This window comes from Peromyscus californicus, unplaced genomic scaffold, assembly GCF_007827085.1.
Source record: "Peromyscus californicus insignis strain IS unplaced genomic scaffold, ASM782708v3 Scaffold_7__1_contigs__length_154581171, whole genome shotgun sequence".
Taxonomy (NCBI): Eukaryota; Metazoa; Chordata; class Mammalia; order Rodentia; family Cricetidae; genus Peromyscus; species Peromyscus californicus.
Window position 1 is genome coordinate 64,595,477 of NW_026294595.1, and position 16,723 is coordinate 64,612,199.

At 39.0% G+C, this 16,723-nt stretch overlaps 1 protein-coding gene across 1 annotated transcript; it reads left to right on the forward strand.

Moving 5' to 3' along the window:
• The first annotated feature begins 14,771 nt into the window (after window positions 1–14,771).
• On the forward strand, window positions 14,772–15,707 carry LOC128100920 (olfactory receptor 4C6-like). Its single transcript, XM_052723660.1, has one exon. The coding sequence runs from the start codon at window positions 14,772–14,774 to the stop codon at window positions 15,705–15,707; it is 936 nt and encodes a 311-aa protein (XP_052579620.1).
• Window positions 15,708–16,723: the final 1,016 nt, after the last annotated feature.

The window sequence follows — 16,723 nt, forward strand, 5'->3', positions numbered from 1 at the left end:
TAGATTCTGAGGAAAACAATGTTTTGCTTTGTACATACCACTTGGCATATTTACATATAATATCTCTCTTCAGTATTCACTCCTTGTCACCATATCATACAAACAGTACATATTTTCCTCATGGATTGAAGAGTGAATCTCATATCAGAGGACTCAGTTCTGTGTTTGAAAGTGTAACAGCAGTTTGCCTAAACTCAGACATACTGCTGCAGGGAAATTAAACTAGCCAGCTCACTATGAACATCAGCACAGAGGCTACTCAGAAACTGAAAATAGATATGCATATAATCCAGTGATAACACTCCTTAGACATACAACATGAGGGAATCAAATTTAACATATAATAGAAATACTAGCATCTTCTTTATTGCAGCAACATCCACAATCAACATAATTATGGAATCAACAAAGGTGCTTATCAACAGAGAAATACATAAAGAAAATGTGATACATGAGATTTTATGTAGCCATAAAGAATAAACACTATATTGTTTAAAGGAAAATGGATGAACTAGAGATTATTATGGTTAGTAAATGGAATCAGTCAAAACAAAATATGTTTTCTCTCTTTGGGGGAATCTATGTAGCTTCATAAGATCATATTTGAGAAATGAAAGTAGAGGTGAACCTATCTAGAGAAATGGATGGAACTAACAGCAGTGCAGAGAAAGAGAATAAGGAGAATGAAGGAAGAATATGGTTAAAGTATATTATATGTTTGTATGGAACTGCATTTATTAAACCCAGTACTATGAACAATGAATATACTCCAAGAAAGAAAATAATTTATGTGCATTCATCTTGTCTTCACTCTAACTATAAAACACAATATATGACCCAATACAAATAGAATATACATGAGATGTGTAGCTAAAGTTTTCCTGCCTGGCCCACATTTGGGGCAAATCTCTGTCACCTGCCAGTCCCACAGCTGCTCAGACCCGACCAAGTAAACACAGAGACTTATATTGGTTACAAACTGTATGGCCGTGGCAGGCTTCTTGCTAACTATTCTTATACTTAAATTAATCCATTTCTATAAATCTATACCTTGCCACATGGCTCGTGGCTTACTGGCATCTTCACATGCTGTTTCTCATCATGGTGGCTGGCAGTGTCTCTCTGACTCAGCCTTCCACTTCCCAGCTTTATTCTCTTCCTTGTCCCGCCTACACTTCCTGCCTAGCCAATGGCCAATCAGTGTTTTATTTATTGACTAATCAGCAACACATTTGCCATACAGAACATCCCACAGCACTTCCCCCTTTTTTTTTTCAAAAAGGAAGGTTTTAACCTTAACAAAGTAAAATTACATATAATTTGGGAATTTGGGCGTAGCTTCTCTTACTACTTCCTGCTGGAGGGGGGCGCTGTATCTTATGGGGACACAAAGAAAATTTTAGGATTATGGAATAGTCCATGAGGCTGTATTGTCTGAGCCAGATGCCTTCAAACCATTTTGGATGTTGGATCATCTGGGCCTTGGTGTCACCTTTCAGGGGGTCTTGGCTGGTCAAACCTGATGTATCTTAATCTGGAGTAAATCCATAGCCTCTGGCTTTCTGTGGGAACAAAAGCAGAGTCTCCTTTCCAAAGCAACATATCCTTATATTCAAATTTTGAAGTCAAGGTACCTTTAAAATATACATTTTGGCATAACTCAACAGCTTTTACAATCAAATGTTTTTCTGCAGTTAAAAGTCCCAAAGACAACACAATGCAGATTCTCTGTGTAATATCCATTTTTACATGGCTTATTTTTTATACTACCTTTACTGTCTCTTTAAAGACTTTATTTTTTAAAACTATGTATTTGTTTCTATAACTCTATATATCATCTTTTTTGTCTCTTTCAAGCCTACATATCTTTTATACACAATGTAAACTATTACATCTGAATCTGTCTTATTGTGAATCTATTGCCTTAAACTGCAGCAGCTGTGGCTGCTGGCTCCACCCACCTCAGCTTCCCAACATGGCGGTGTTACCTTTTCCACCAGCTCTGGGAGCTATCATGGGTCTATGCTTTTAGCCAAGCAACGTGTAGTCCAGAAACCTCTTTTTTTGTTTTGTACTAGCAAAGTCTAAATCCACCATGCAGCTTAATGTGCCACTTGCAGAGGCCTCATTCCCGCCATACTGTGGGTCGAGCTAGGAACCCACAAGTAGCTCAAACTGGCAGCTGCCGCTCATTTGAGAGAGACAATTAGGAACTGTTTTTAGCTCCGTTTTAGAATCTTTTTTCTCAGGTTTTAGGTGGAAACTCTTGCCATCACATTGGATGCCATTTGTAGCTTAAGTTTTCTTTCCTGGCCCACAGTTGGGACAAATCTCTGTCACCTGCCAGTCCCATAGCTGCTCAGACCCGACCAAGTAAACACAGAGACTTATATTGGTTACAAACTGTATGGCTGTGGCAGGCTTCTTGCTAACTGTTCTTATAGCTTAAATTAATCCATTTCTATAAATCTATACCTTGCCACATGGCTCGTGGCTTACTGGCATCTTCACATGCTGTTTCTCATCATGGTGGCTGGCAGTGTCTCTCTGACTCAGCCTTCCACTTCCCAGCTTTATTCTCTTCCTTGTCCCGCCTACACTTCCTGCCTAGCCAATGGCCAATCAGTGTTTTATTTATTGACTAATCAGCAACACATTTGCCATACAGAACATCCCATAGCACTTCCCCTTTTTTTTTTTCAAAAAGGAAGGTTTTAACCTTAACAAAGTAAAATTACATATAATTTGGGAATTTGGGCGTAGCTTCTCTTACTACTTCCTGTTGGAGGGAGGCGCTGTATCTTATGGGGACACAAAGAAAATTTTAGGATTATGGAATAGTCCATGAGGCTGTATTGTCTGAGCCAGATGCCTTCAAACCATTTTGGATGTTGGATCATCTGGGCCTTGGTGTCACCTTTCAGGGGGTCTTGACTGGTCAAACCTGATGTATCTTAATCTGGAATAAATCCATAGCCTCTAAATAAATAAATAAATAAATCCATAGTCTCCTAAATTTTTAAAAGTCGGCATGATAATATTTGAAAATATCATAGTCATTTTATATTTAAAGCACAAGTATAAATAATATATGAACATAAGTAGTAGCAGCATGTGAAATTTCAGAGACAGGATTATTAGAAGAACAAAACATCTAAAAATTATCCTCAATTGTGTGGGTGATAATAATGAACTGAGGAACACTGATCTTACCCATGTCTAGATCATTAGGTATAATACTGCCCCCTCAAGACATTTTCTAGTTCAATATGCTTATTAGTCAGCAGTAATCATGGAAGAACATTGTGAATGGAGAATATTAGTACTTTTCAACATGAAGCCCAAAAAGTATTTAAATTATTTAAATTTAATATTTAAATGTAAAATAATTAAATAATCTTAAAATATTTAAATTAATAAAAATATTAAAATATTTATAATTATAAATATTTAAAAATATTACTTAAACATATTACTACAAATATTTCTAAATTTGAAACATTTCTGAACTGTTACTCTTTTGAAGATAGAAATAATTTATTTCTTAATTTTCTTAAGTAAGGTACATTTTCAAAATTCTTAATTTTGACAAAATTTCAGCAGTTGTCTGAACAGATAAGAGATTGTCAAAATAAGTGATAACGAACACTGATACAAGGACCTTGGTATATGTCCTAGACAAGCAGTATTCTCTTTCTTGTGTATTTTCAGACAAGTAGATAACTGTGTGGCAATTGTTACAACTTAATATTAGAGTCAATAATTAAATAGGTGATACCAATATCATTACTATTTCTTTGTTTTATTTGCTATTGAAGTATCAGGTGACCCAGTTCCACTGTATCTCTGCTGCTGGGAAAACCATAATCACTGCTGGTGTAGATAGGAATTTACTGGCAAAGTGATTGGATCATCAGTAGAGATGTGGCCACTAAGGGATGTAAAAGTGATAAAAGCCCACATGCCTTAGAAATTTGTACCATTTGCAATATTCACTGTGACCTCTTTGTCCCCAAGTACATTACCCAAGAGACAATATATTACTGTTGTTTATAGTTAGGAAGACGCTTCAATAATAAGCTCAAAATACGGCTGAATGATGGACATGGTTTGATGAGGGATATTATAAAAAGCTGCTGGCTGAGTGCCCCGTCCCGCAGGCCAGGTTATTTGATGAGACCCAAGGAGGCACCTCCTGAAAGATCAATGGGGGCGAGAGAGAAAGGAGACCAGGAGCATAAGGGAAGACAGAGGTCTCGTTTATTGACTGGGTGTTGAGGCTTATAAGCAGGGCTTCAGGTAGGGAGGGGGAGCAGGGGAAGCAGGGAGAGAGAAAATTCCTAAGGGAGGGGTCAGGGTGAGGTTGCTTTGATCCCAGGCCCCCTGCAGCTGACAGGCTCCAGAAAGTTTATCTAATCGCATATCCTGCAGTTAGGCCAGGAACCTTCTGTCAAGGCTTGACAAAGTCCAGGACACAGCTGTCCAGAGTCGGTCCCCAACAGTTCCCCCTCTTTTCTCAAAAATGGACCAAGTCCATTGTGATCGGGGTGGCTAGGGTCCGAGAGAGTCCCTGTCTTAGGCTACACAGGGGGCTTCCCACGCTCGGCAGTGTGCCATGTTGAGCCAGTCTCGACGACCTCTGTATGCTGTTGTCTCCGCCGTGAGCCCTGTACTATTCCCATCATTGGGTACCCTCTAGCAAGACCGTGGGGATGTTAGGGCCTTAGGACACTGAATCTGAGTCCTTGATGGGGCTCCTGGCCGGCCTCCTCAGAATCTACTCTGTGATAATGAATCAAGATGTGTCGTGGTAAGGCCAAATCAATCTGATTTTTGATAAACCGAGTCAACTACTGAAAGGCCCAGGGACCAAAGGTAATGAGAAGGAGAAAAACAATTAAGGGGGCTAAAATGGTAGGTAGCAAGGTGGAGAGCCAGGGGGACCCTTGCAGCCAATTTTCAAACTCCCTTTTTCTTTGGGCTAGCCTTTCCCTTAATTTTTCCATCGATTCCCTGACAATACCAGTATGGTTGGCATAAAAGCAGCATTCTTCCTTCAAGGCTGCACATAATCCCCCCTCCTTTAAAAATAGTAAATCCAGACCTCTTATGTTTTGTAACACAACCTCAGAGAGCGAGGTTAAAGATTTCTCCAGAGCAGAAATGGATCTTTCTATGGCCTCTAGGTCAGTAGTCATAGCCATTTGTAACTGCATAAGGTGGTTGCTCTGCACGAGGGCAGTAGTTCCTGTACCAATTTCTGCAGTGATGCCCCCAATACCTAACAGGAGGGCAATAGTCATAGACACAGGTTCTCGAGTGTATCTGCCTCTCTGCTCAAAGAATTCCATATTGGAGACTAATTGGACCAGAACATAAGAGTTTTCTCATTATCAATGGCAAAGCGAGCTTCCCCTTATTTAGTTTTTACCATCTGCAAGTATGTCATGGGTTCAGAGGTGGATATTGGAATTCTAGCATCCTCAGTTTAGTGGTACCCAGACATGAATCATCATTTAGTTAAGACATCAGTGATATAAGAGCCAACAGTAATTAGCAGAAGCACAAGGGCCAAAAGCCTTGTGATGGCTGACAGAGTTCCTTATCCTCAAGGAACTTGGAACTTTATCTCAGGTTCCCTATGACAAGAAATTCCCTTTTGATCTAACATTCCAGGGGGGCGGGAAACAAGGGCGATGTTTTCTCTTCTGTAATTACTTCCTGCTGACATTGGGACGTTGTTGTCAAGGCCCTGGAAAGCCAGAATGTTAGTCAAAGACAAGAGGGAACGTTTTATTGACCAGCTGAAGAGATGGTATGCATATCGGCTGAATTGGTCCATATCAGCTTTCAGCAAGTTCAGGGCTCACAGTCATTTGCAGTAGGTTGTCACCAGCAAATGATGCTAGGATGTATCTGTCAGCCAAGTGGAAACCTGTTGAGATAGATATAAACTAGGAACAGGAGTTAAAACTTACAAACTTATTTGGAACTTTTAGACCCATAGTCTTAATAATTGTAGTATTATCAATTTGCCCTGAAATCCACAGTGTCTTTTCTATCTAGAGAGCCAAGTATAGATTAGACTGAAATTTCCTTGGCCCAATGAAAAGCATCTGTAAGTCTATATTTAGAACCTGTTTATCTTTTTTAAAGAGACTTATTAGCTTTAATTAATTAATCCATTGATCAATCAATTACTAAGCTGAGAAAGCTATAGCTAGTCTAGTCATCAATGTCATCAAAGATCTGAGAAGGATAAACTTTACCTGAGTGCAGACTTTTAAATCTATTTAAAAAAACAACATAGACTATCCACTACCCAGACTGTCATCATCCCAGGCTCCTATAGTCTTCATAGTGTTGGCAGGACAGGTGTCAGGACAGCATCAGTCTTGGCTGCTGGGCCCATAATGTGAAATTCTCCCTGTTGAGGAGCAACTTGGTAAAAACTGACCTTATCTTGTCAGTGTCTCCTAGGCCAGATCCCTGGCAGCAGGTGTTGAGTCAGAGCGTCTTGCCCAGTGGTCGGTGTTGTCCGCAATTCAGGTGGCATCTTTTTGTTGTTGTTCCATATCTTCTTTGGAGACCTTGGGAGTCATTGCTAGGAGTTGGGGAGCTTGGAGTCTCTGTTTGCTATAGCAAGCTTTTTATCAAATAATGCAAATGCCATATTCATCAGATCTTGACAGGTTTGAGGACCATTATCTATTAAATGTATCTGAGCCAAACAAATCTAGGCCCAATCTTGAAAATATCTCTAAGTTTGGTAACAATAACCAGGTCAATTTGTTCTCTTATAGATATATTAGTTAAATATACCTCTCAGGTTTTTTTTTATTAAGATAGAACAGTTTATGCTTTAAACTAGTATCTGAATAGCCAGATGACTAGTATTAACTTGTATTCCTTAACATAAAGGACATGCAAACTCAGACATTCAAAACCAAACATACATGTGGCCACATTTTTCATTCATACCTGTAGAGTAGACAGACATTTTTACAACTATGACCCTTTGGAGTCTCAATGTAACAGCAGAATAGCAAGACAAAGAAATCTGAAACACGTTTCATTTTTTTTATATATCTCAAGTCATTTTTTTTAAATCATTATTTAAACCTTTTTATCCTCAGACCTTTATACCTTGCTTTTACGTATTCTAATAACTTGCATTTTACATATTTTTTAAAACTTTTTTTTTATCTTAACCAACAATAATTTGAAACCAATTCTCTTAAATGATGGCAAGTATTTGTAACCCATTGAACTCAAATGACCAAAACCCATTGTTATGCCCAGATCGGCCCCAAAGAAGCCACCTGGAGACTTAGGTACAGAATGCAAAAAGCAAGGTTTATTCAGATGAAGTCAAAGTTTACAAGCCTCAGCAGGGGGCTAGTTCCAAATCTCTCATACACAGCAGGGAGATTGGAAGGATCATGCCCTTTCTTTGTGAGGCTAGTTCTTAAAGGCACAGACCACATAATTCATCTCTCACAGCCTGCCTCCCTTCTTTCTGGTTCACATCAGTAATTTTTCATGTTATCTTTATTTCTTGTTTGTTAAAAAACCGTGTCTAGGAGTTTTACGAGCTGTCTCCCGGGTTCGAGAAGTTTGGGATGTTTTATGACCACTTAGCCTCTGCCAGATGGTCATATATTCGGACTCTGTTTTTTTAAGTTTCTGTAGCTGATAAAGCCACCTGGGAAAAAAGGGGTCTAACTTCTTATCTACACTTAGGAATCCTGGTTTGGGCTCCTCTTTGTCTGTAGGGGATAAAGGAAGGGGGGTTATTGAGGTTTCACACCATGTAAATTTTTATTTTTCCTGTGGAAACAAAAGCATAATTTTCCCAGTATCTTGAACTGGTAATTTAACATTTCTTTTTTTTTTTTTTTTTTTTTTTTGGTTTTTCGAGACAGGGTTTCTCTGTGCAGCTTTGCGCCTTTCCTGGAACTCACTTGGTAGTCCAGGCTGGCCTCGAACTCACAGAGATCCGCCTGGCTCTGCCTCCCGAGTGCTGGGATTAAAGGCGTGCGCCACCACCGCCCGGCCTAACATTTCTTTTTAAGCAATATCAGGACAGAGAAGGGTTAACAAGAGAAGCTGCTGGCCGGCAGAAGAGACCTTAAAGTTATCACAGTAAAGGAAGGGAGGGGGAGCAGTGGGCATAGAGCATGTCCTTGGCTGCCAGTGTTCCTGAAAAAAAGGTTTTGTTAACTCCTCTGACTAAAGTCAGATTCTCTGTTCAGTGTTCACACAGTTTTTGTCAATTGCAGGCAGTCCCCATTGCCCTGTCCAGAGCTCCTGTCTTTGCCCGCCTATATGGAGAGCACACACCCCCCACCCTCGTGAGAGCAGCCAGCTGGCTGCAGTCCTTATAGCAAGAGAGCTAGGGAGGGACGGAGGTGGCCTTTGTCATGCCTCTCTTTCCTCCTCTTTCTTTAGGAAAATAAGGGAGGTTAGTAGACAGAAACAAATAACATTTACACAGACAATCCAAGAACCAGAACATCAGCACTGAGATAAGGACCTCATTCACAGCCAGCAAGCCCCTCTTGCAGTATGCAAGGCCCACCTGGCAGGAGCTACCTGTTTATCTCAGTTCAATCGGGGAGTGGGGGTGGGGAACCCAGTTCCCTCTATTGTGGCTTACACATCCTTCCAGTGGGCTAGGCAAAGGTCTAGTGGAGAAGAAGGGAACTGTCCCATAGCGTCCATCACAGTCAAGTCAACAATGAGAACAGTTAATACATTACACACAAGACCAAAGGCACACAAAAAAAACTTTGCCCCAACAAAACAACCAACAAAGCTCCAAGAACAATGACAGCCTGATGTGCTCTGGGGGGGAGGGGGGGGAAGGGTAACCCTCCAGGCTCAATCACACCAAAAACAATCCAGACTCAAGGATCTCTGTCCTTAATCAAACAGACATCAGGGGCTTCCACATCCCTGTCAGTCAGACATGCACCCTTTTTTTTTTTTTTTTTTTTTTGGAAGAGAAGGAGAGAGTAAAGTAACAATGATCACAACAAAACATACAAAAAAAAAAAAAAAAAAAAAAAAAAAAAACCACAAAATGGCTCTGACAAATTCCCGGGACAAAATACAAAGTGGCACTTCCTCCCACCGTGGGGAAAGATACCCAAAGATGCTCCTAAACCAAATGGTCACCTCTGAGGTGGCCTTAGGGCTCTGGGACGTCTCCCTTGGCCGCCAGGTTCACTGTCCGGACACGTCTGTCCCAGTGAGAGCCTGCAAAGTAAAAATCAAGCCTGCAAAGTACAAAACAAAAGTAACAAGACAGAGAGACACAGACAAGACAGAGAGCGCTCTTACCGGTAGATGTCAATAAACCTCTGGACCCTTGGGTGTCAGGCAGGGGGAGTTTGAGAGAAAATCCTCTGCAAGGGCTAGTAAATGTGAAACATGCCTATCTGCCTCTGCTTCCTTTAGAACATCTCTAATCACACCATAAAAACTAAAAAAGGCGTCGGGGACATTTTCCCGTCTCTGATTAATTTGTTAATATCTTTTCCAACCTTGTTCCAAGTCAAAGGGTGAATTCCTGGTCCATTAATCACTAACCAGGGACATTTCTCCTCCATATATTGGAAGAATTTTATTAAATCCTTTTTCTTAACTCTTATTCCTCTCTCCCTAAGATTACCTTTCATCTCCTTTAGAAAAACAGCCTCTTTAGATAAATTTTTGCCCATGATCGATGGGACGACACACTTACCTCAAGACTCTCCCGCATTGCACAAGTGATGCGGTCCGGGCATCTCTACCCTGATCCTCTCCAGGGCCCCTTCCGTTGTCCCTCATCCAGCAGGTCACAGTGCCTCGAGCCCCACGTTCGGGCACCACTTGGCCCATCCCGCGGGCCAGGTTATTTGATGAGACCCAAGGAGGCACCTCCTGAAAGATCAATGGGGGCGAGAGAGAAAGGAGACCAGGAGCATAAGGGAAGACAGAGGTCTCGTTTATTGACTGGGTGTTGAGGCTTATAAGCAGGGCTTCAGGTAGGGAGGGGGAGCAGGGGAAGCAGGGAGAGAGAAAATTCCTAAGGGAGGGGTCAGGGTGAGGTCGCTTTGATCCCAGGCCCCCTGCAGCTGACAGGCTCCAGAAAGTTTATCTAATCGCATATCCTGCAGTTAGGCCAGGAACCTTCTGTCAAGGCTTGACAAAGTCCAGGACACAGCTGTCCAGAGTCGGTCCCCAACAGCTGAGTTTTAGAAAACTTTTCCTGTGTAAAGGTAATTTAAGTCCCTTTTCCTAACTCAGAGCTATTTTCTCTTTAAGTACATGAACAGTCAGAGCATCTGTATTTAATCTTTCTGTGAGATTGTTAGAAACTCTATTCCTGTCAATATAACTTCCTTGTGGAACTGGATTGTCTGCTTCTATTCAGATTCCTAGCTCTTCTGTAGAGGAGTCAACATGAGAACATCTCTGCTGGAGCCGTGCTTTTTATCACCTTGACCTAGATTTAAAGAATTACCTGTACAACCTTTTCTTTTACTTACTGACGTCATCCAGCTAACTGGCCTTTATGGTCACAGAGACCATAAAGAAATGAAATTGAAGACATTTTTTAATTACTTGATTATTAAATATGTTCTTTTTAATCTGAGATACAGTTCAAGTTGTTGCAATAATTGAATCACCAAATATACTCACAAATATACTTTTTGATGTGTCAGTAATTTTTTGGGTGTTTTATTATGTGCACAAATATGGTCTGATGATGAAGAGCCCTGAGCTATCAATAAAAATTTATAGTTTGAATTTTTACTTCTTTTTGGAAGTTGTCAAAAAGATCATATGTGAAAAGGATATGAAGGCTGAATTGAGACACCAAGTTGTGGTTCAGCTCCTGAACTTGGTTATCACATGTCTAAGAGCTGGAATAGTAATTATGAAATATGGTGAATGTGCTATTTGAAGCAGTATGCCATGGGACTGACAGCTATGTTTTGCTGGTGATACTTCCATTTCTGGAGGTAAGAATGTCATCTGACTTGCTAGGGAGCCATGGATCAATTTAATATAATCAAATGAATATATATATATATATATATATATATATATATATATATATATATAATTTGAAGTTTGATGGAATAGAATATATTGGTCATGTTTGAACATACCCCTAAAAGGCTAAAACTGAATTAAAATAATGAAAGATAAATTATTGCTTATATGGGAACTATACAGGTAAGATCTAACAAGTGCTTAGGATGATGGTAATGAAGACAATGGTGGGAAATAAATGGATGAAGAAGAAAAGGTCATGGATTTGTTGATAGAGAATCTAAGCAGAGATAGTGGGAAGGTGAGACTATTACAATTATGTAAAGTAACTAGAAAGGGTGGTCGAAGATCGTGCTTTTTATTTCCTTTATAGACACGTAAATAGTTACATGGTTGTGCACAAAGTTCTTAGAATAGTTGCACTAATAAGCATAAAATCCTGTGGAAGCACATGTGTTCAGATATTGTGTTGCCATTTCCAACTTAAAAATTAAGAAAGATCTCATGTCTATTGTATCTGCATTGAGTCAATTTACTGTGTTTTATATTTAGAAAGACTGAAGACAAAGTGAATGCTCATAACTTTTTTCTTTCTTGGTGTACATTTATCATTCATGGTAGTGGGTTTCATAAACACAATTTCATGCAAGATAAAGTATACTTTGACCATATTCTGCCCACATACTCATTTTTCTCTTCCTCCCCACTGTTCTTAGTTCTAACCATTTCTCAGACAGGTTCACTTCTTTATTTACCTCATTTACTCATACAAGTTCTTATGAATCTACATAAAATCTAGACTGCACAGGGGCTTTCTGCAGGATTGAGTGTTCAGTAGTCAGTAAGTAGTCTTGTAGAGAGTTGACAATGCTCACTCTACCTCAGGGATTTGCCCATTGCAACATGCATGCCGAGGTTTGGACTCCAGGCCTTGGGAGGATGACCCATGAAAAGAAGAGAATGGAGATTGATTTGATTATTATCAACACAGTTTGACTGCCAGACTAATTTGATTTAGATCTATTATTATAAATGAAGAGATAATTGTGACTGATTTCCAGATTGAAGAAAAAAGGAGGGCATTGTTATACATTACTACAAGGACATGCTACCTGTTATTTTAAACTATTTAGGATTTCTGATTGCTTATAGGAAATCTTACTTGGAAGCATTAAGACTGAATGCAGGTAAGATCTGAAATGTTTTATGTATTAATGTAGAAGTCCCATACATGACTTCCTTGAGCACATAGCCTTCCACTGGTTTATAACAATATCTTTGAGATGTAGAAAGTTAGCAATTCAACATACACTAGAAGCTAGAGAGTGAAATGATAAATTTCATTTATTCTGTTTTCTAAAGTTGTGTTCCCTCTACTTAGTAGTATTCAAAAATTTGGAGGTCCTTCAGTTTGTGATAGGAATCAGTGTTAGTCTCTATTTTAGGTTTACAAAGAACTTTCTGGCAGCAGTCTATTTTAAGTAGTAATAGGGAGAGCAAAAAGAATATATGTGAACCAAATAACACATGACTTATGTTTGTGGCCAGCAAAGACAATTTTACTACTAAGACTTTTTTTTTTTACAAATCATATATTTGACTGTTGTAACTCTTTTTTTTTATAGCTATCTGTGGTCACTTTATTTCTTCAGAGTTTTAGTGTAGTTCAGAATGTGTAGTTCAAAATGAGAGTACCTGATTCATAATTCCAGTTCATCTGATATGAGACTCTCCTTTCTCACTTGTCTCCTGTGCATGTGTGTACGTGTGTGTATGTAGCTCAATGGTCAATCCCCTGAATTATTCCTCATATGTCATGCATCTTTCTTTTTGAAATGTGATATTTAACTACCTTGGATCTCACCAAATGGTTTAGGTGGCTAGTTTTCACACCCCAGATTTCTAGCTGTCTCTGCCTCTCAAGAACTGGGGATACAATCATAACCACTTGCACTCAGCTCTTTTATGTGTTTTCTATAGACCTCATGGCAAGCACTTGACACGTTAAGTTGTATTCCTATATAACTTAATGTTTCTAAGACTCAACTTCCTTATTCTCAACATAAAATTTTAATTGTGTCCATCTCATGTGATATAATAAATAACTGGTATACTATCTGGAAGGAAGATAATAAGCACAAAATAAAGTAGGTGTAGAAATTGACATTTCCATTCTCACTTAGAATCCTTTGTTTCCTCTGGTGATTTCACAAGTAAAACAGGAAGAAAAGAAGTGGGTTATGATGGAGGATTTATAATTCCTTATATTACCCTTTATACTAGAATATTTATGTCATCCCACTGACTTAGAGCATATAAAATGATAATATCAGACACATTATAGATATGGACTTTTGGAAGTGAGAAATGCATTTAAGGTTTAATTAATTTAAAAAGGGGATTTTAGAAAGTTGTTTGATACTTGACAAATTAAATGATGGCTTCATATTCTAAATTTGTTATTAATATATATATATTCATATATGTAGGTATGTATGTGTGCATAATTTAAAATTAGAATATTAACTTTTTACAGGAGTGTCATTGAATTTTACTACTGAATTGATGAATGAAGTAGACATAGGAAGCATGAATTTATTTCAGAGGACCATTCTCCTAATGATAATTATATAGTAATGTCATTCATATTGAGCACTAGCCGTTAACCTGGGAGAAATAATATAGGTTGGAAGTGCTCTTAGCTTTAGAAGCAGAAATACTAAATTTGGATTTGACTTCTGTATTTATTATTTATGAGAATTTTGTATCATCTCCTGCCACCTCTTTAAGACTTTTTTCTATTCTCTAAACTGAAAAAAAAAATTGTAAAACATGCAATTTCATGAGGCACAACACTCACCAAATGTTAGCAATATGTAATAAGGTTATTACTAGTCCAGTTTTATAAAGTAAATGTTCATGTGTAAAAGATGTTGTCTTTGGTATTTAGTCCTTGGTGTTTGATTTTTCTCGAGGTTCTACAACTAGAACATGGTAAATGTTCAAAAAATACATGGCATGAGTCCATTCAGACTCAAACATTGTCCATGTGTACATGAAATGGTAAGTTAAGCTTAACATTCTACTTTCAAGTCTGCAAAAGCAGAGCCTTTGAGATGTTCAGGAAGTCTTGCATGTGTAATGTTTCTTTTATTGTGTGTGAAAAAAAATGATGTAGGAACAAAGAAGTGTGAGAAAGAGAATGACAAAGGAGCAAGCCAAGAGTGTGCAAAACAAGTTATTAAGTAGCTGTTAGCACCTATACTCCAATGTCAAGGTTTTCTCAGAATTTAATTATACAATATTCTTAGGAATATGCACACACTGAGCTGTGAAGAAGAATTTCCAAATTGTCCAAGCATCAAGCACTTGGACAGAAACCTGGAGGAGATCGGAATGGGGGGTGGGTTGGGCAGAGGGCAGGGGTGGCAGGAGGAGGGATGACAGGGGAATCCACGGTTGATATGTAAAATTAAATTATAAAGAAAAAAGAGTTGAATTAATGAGAAACAAAGCTGTCTTGAGTTCAATGAGACTGAAACTACTATCAGACTTTTTCTAAATGCTATTGGCTTCTGCACAAATGGATGGAGAATACATGTGTCAGGAAGGTATGAGACAAGAAGAAACAAATGTCCACAGCACTACATGATGACTCATTAAAAGTAATATTCCTTTTACAGATCCTCCAGTGCAGAATTTTCTATGTCCTTCAGACCGTAAAAATGGTGAATCAAAACAATGTGACTGAGTTCATTCTTTTGGGAGTTACAGTGAATCCAGAGCTGAGGAAAATATTGGCTGTTTTGTTTCTAATTATGTACATGGCCACAGTATTGGGAAATCTACTTATTGTGGTAACTATAACTAGAAGTCCGAGTCTGTGGTCACCCATGTACTTCTTCCTTTTATCTCTATCACTCATGGACGTCACTTATTCTTCTGTTATTGCCCCAAAGTTGATTATGGACTCCCTTTCTGAGAAGACTACTGTCTCATTTGAAGGTTGCCTGACCCAGCTATTTGCAGAACATTTCTTTGGTGGTGTGGGCATCATCCTTCTCATTGTGATGGCCTATGACCGCTATGTGGCCATCTGTAAGCCCCTGAACTACGTAACCATCATGAGTCCTCGGGTGTGCAGCTTGATGGTAGGAGGGGCTTGGGTGGGAGGATGCATGCATGCAACCATTCAGCTTCTCTTTATGTATCAAATACCATTCTGTGGTCCCAATATCATTGACCATTTCATGTGTGACTTGTTTCCATTGTTGAAACTGGCCTGCATGGACACACATATCTTGGGTCTCTTAGTCATTCTCAACAGTGGGGTGATGTGTGTGTCCATTTTCCTTATTCTCATTGCTTCCTATGTAGTAATCCTCTGCTCCTTCAAGTCTTATAGCTCTGAAGGGAGACGCAAAGCCCTCTCCACATGTAGCTCACACTTCACAGTGGTTGTGTTATTCTTTGTGCCATGTATTTTCTTATATGTGAGGCCCGTGGTGACATTTCCAGTAGACAAAGCAATGGCTGTGTCCTTTACTGTTGTTGAGCCAATGTTAAATCCCTTGATTTACACCTTGAGGAATGCAGAGGTGAAAAATGCTCTGAAGAACATGTGCACGAAGCTGGGGACAAGGGATGCCACTAACTGTTAAGGCATGAAGAAATATTTCCTACAAAGCCAGTGAAGATCTACTCCCCCCATTAATTCCAGTCCTCTGGGGACAAAGGATCCAGGAGCATCTTTTGAACTTAACAACCAGATAAAGTTGTGTTTTGGCTATTGTCTAGTTTCTGGGACAGTTCACCAAGATATTTTATGATACACATTCTTCTTGAAAAGGATGTACATACACACACATGCACACATACATACAAGCATGCACATTAACACACACTCATGTTCACACCTGCTTTTTGAACAGTATAAAGTTCCTCAGTTTAATGTTCTAACTTCTTTCCTTCTTCTCTGCTGAAATGATCTCTTCTGGAGGTTTTACTTGACTACCTCCCCCTGTATTCTCAAGGTTCCTAGTGAATTCCTACTTGAAAATAAAAGTGAAGTATTTCTTGGCTTTCTCATCCATTGCCATTGTTTATTCTCCACTTCTATATCCAGGTGGTATCCTTAAGATTCATTATTAAAAACTCTTCTTTACAATATCTCTTGGATTCTACAGTCTTTACTCTCACAAGTTGTAATCTTTCAGACCATATGGGTTACAGTCACTTCTGAGGGTAGAAATCCCATCAATGAAAACATTCCTAGTGGTCAGGTGCATTCTCATGAATACTGGTGATGGAATTTAAGCCTAAAAATGACTTAGAGACCTACATGTTCACAAATAAACAATAAGAAAATAATGAAAGGCTCAATACATCTAAATACTTTAGGAAACCAAATTCTCCAGTGTGCATGCTGCCAAGTATTCTTTCAGGAAACATTTTTCAGACCATTAGTGTGCTTTTTCTTTCTTTCTTTTTTTTTTTTAAGACAGGGTTTCCTGGATCTCACTCTGTAGACCAGGCTGGCCTCCAACTCACAGAGATCTGCCTGGGTCTGCCTCGCGAGTGCTGGGATTAAAGGCCTGTGCCACTGCCGCCCGGCCTAGTGTGTTATTTTAATAAAATACCTCTTGCTTTGATTTAGAGAAGAAAACAGAAACGATGC

Coding starts and splice junctions, on each gene's coding strand:
- LOC128100920 (XM_052723660.1), top strand. CDS start 14,772: ATGGTGAATCAAAACAATGTGACTGAGTTCATTCTTTTGGGAGTTACA.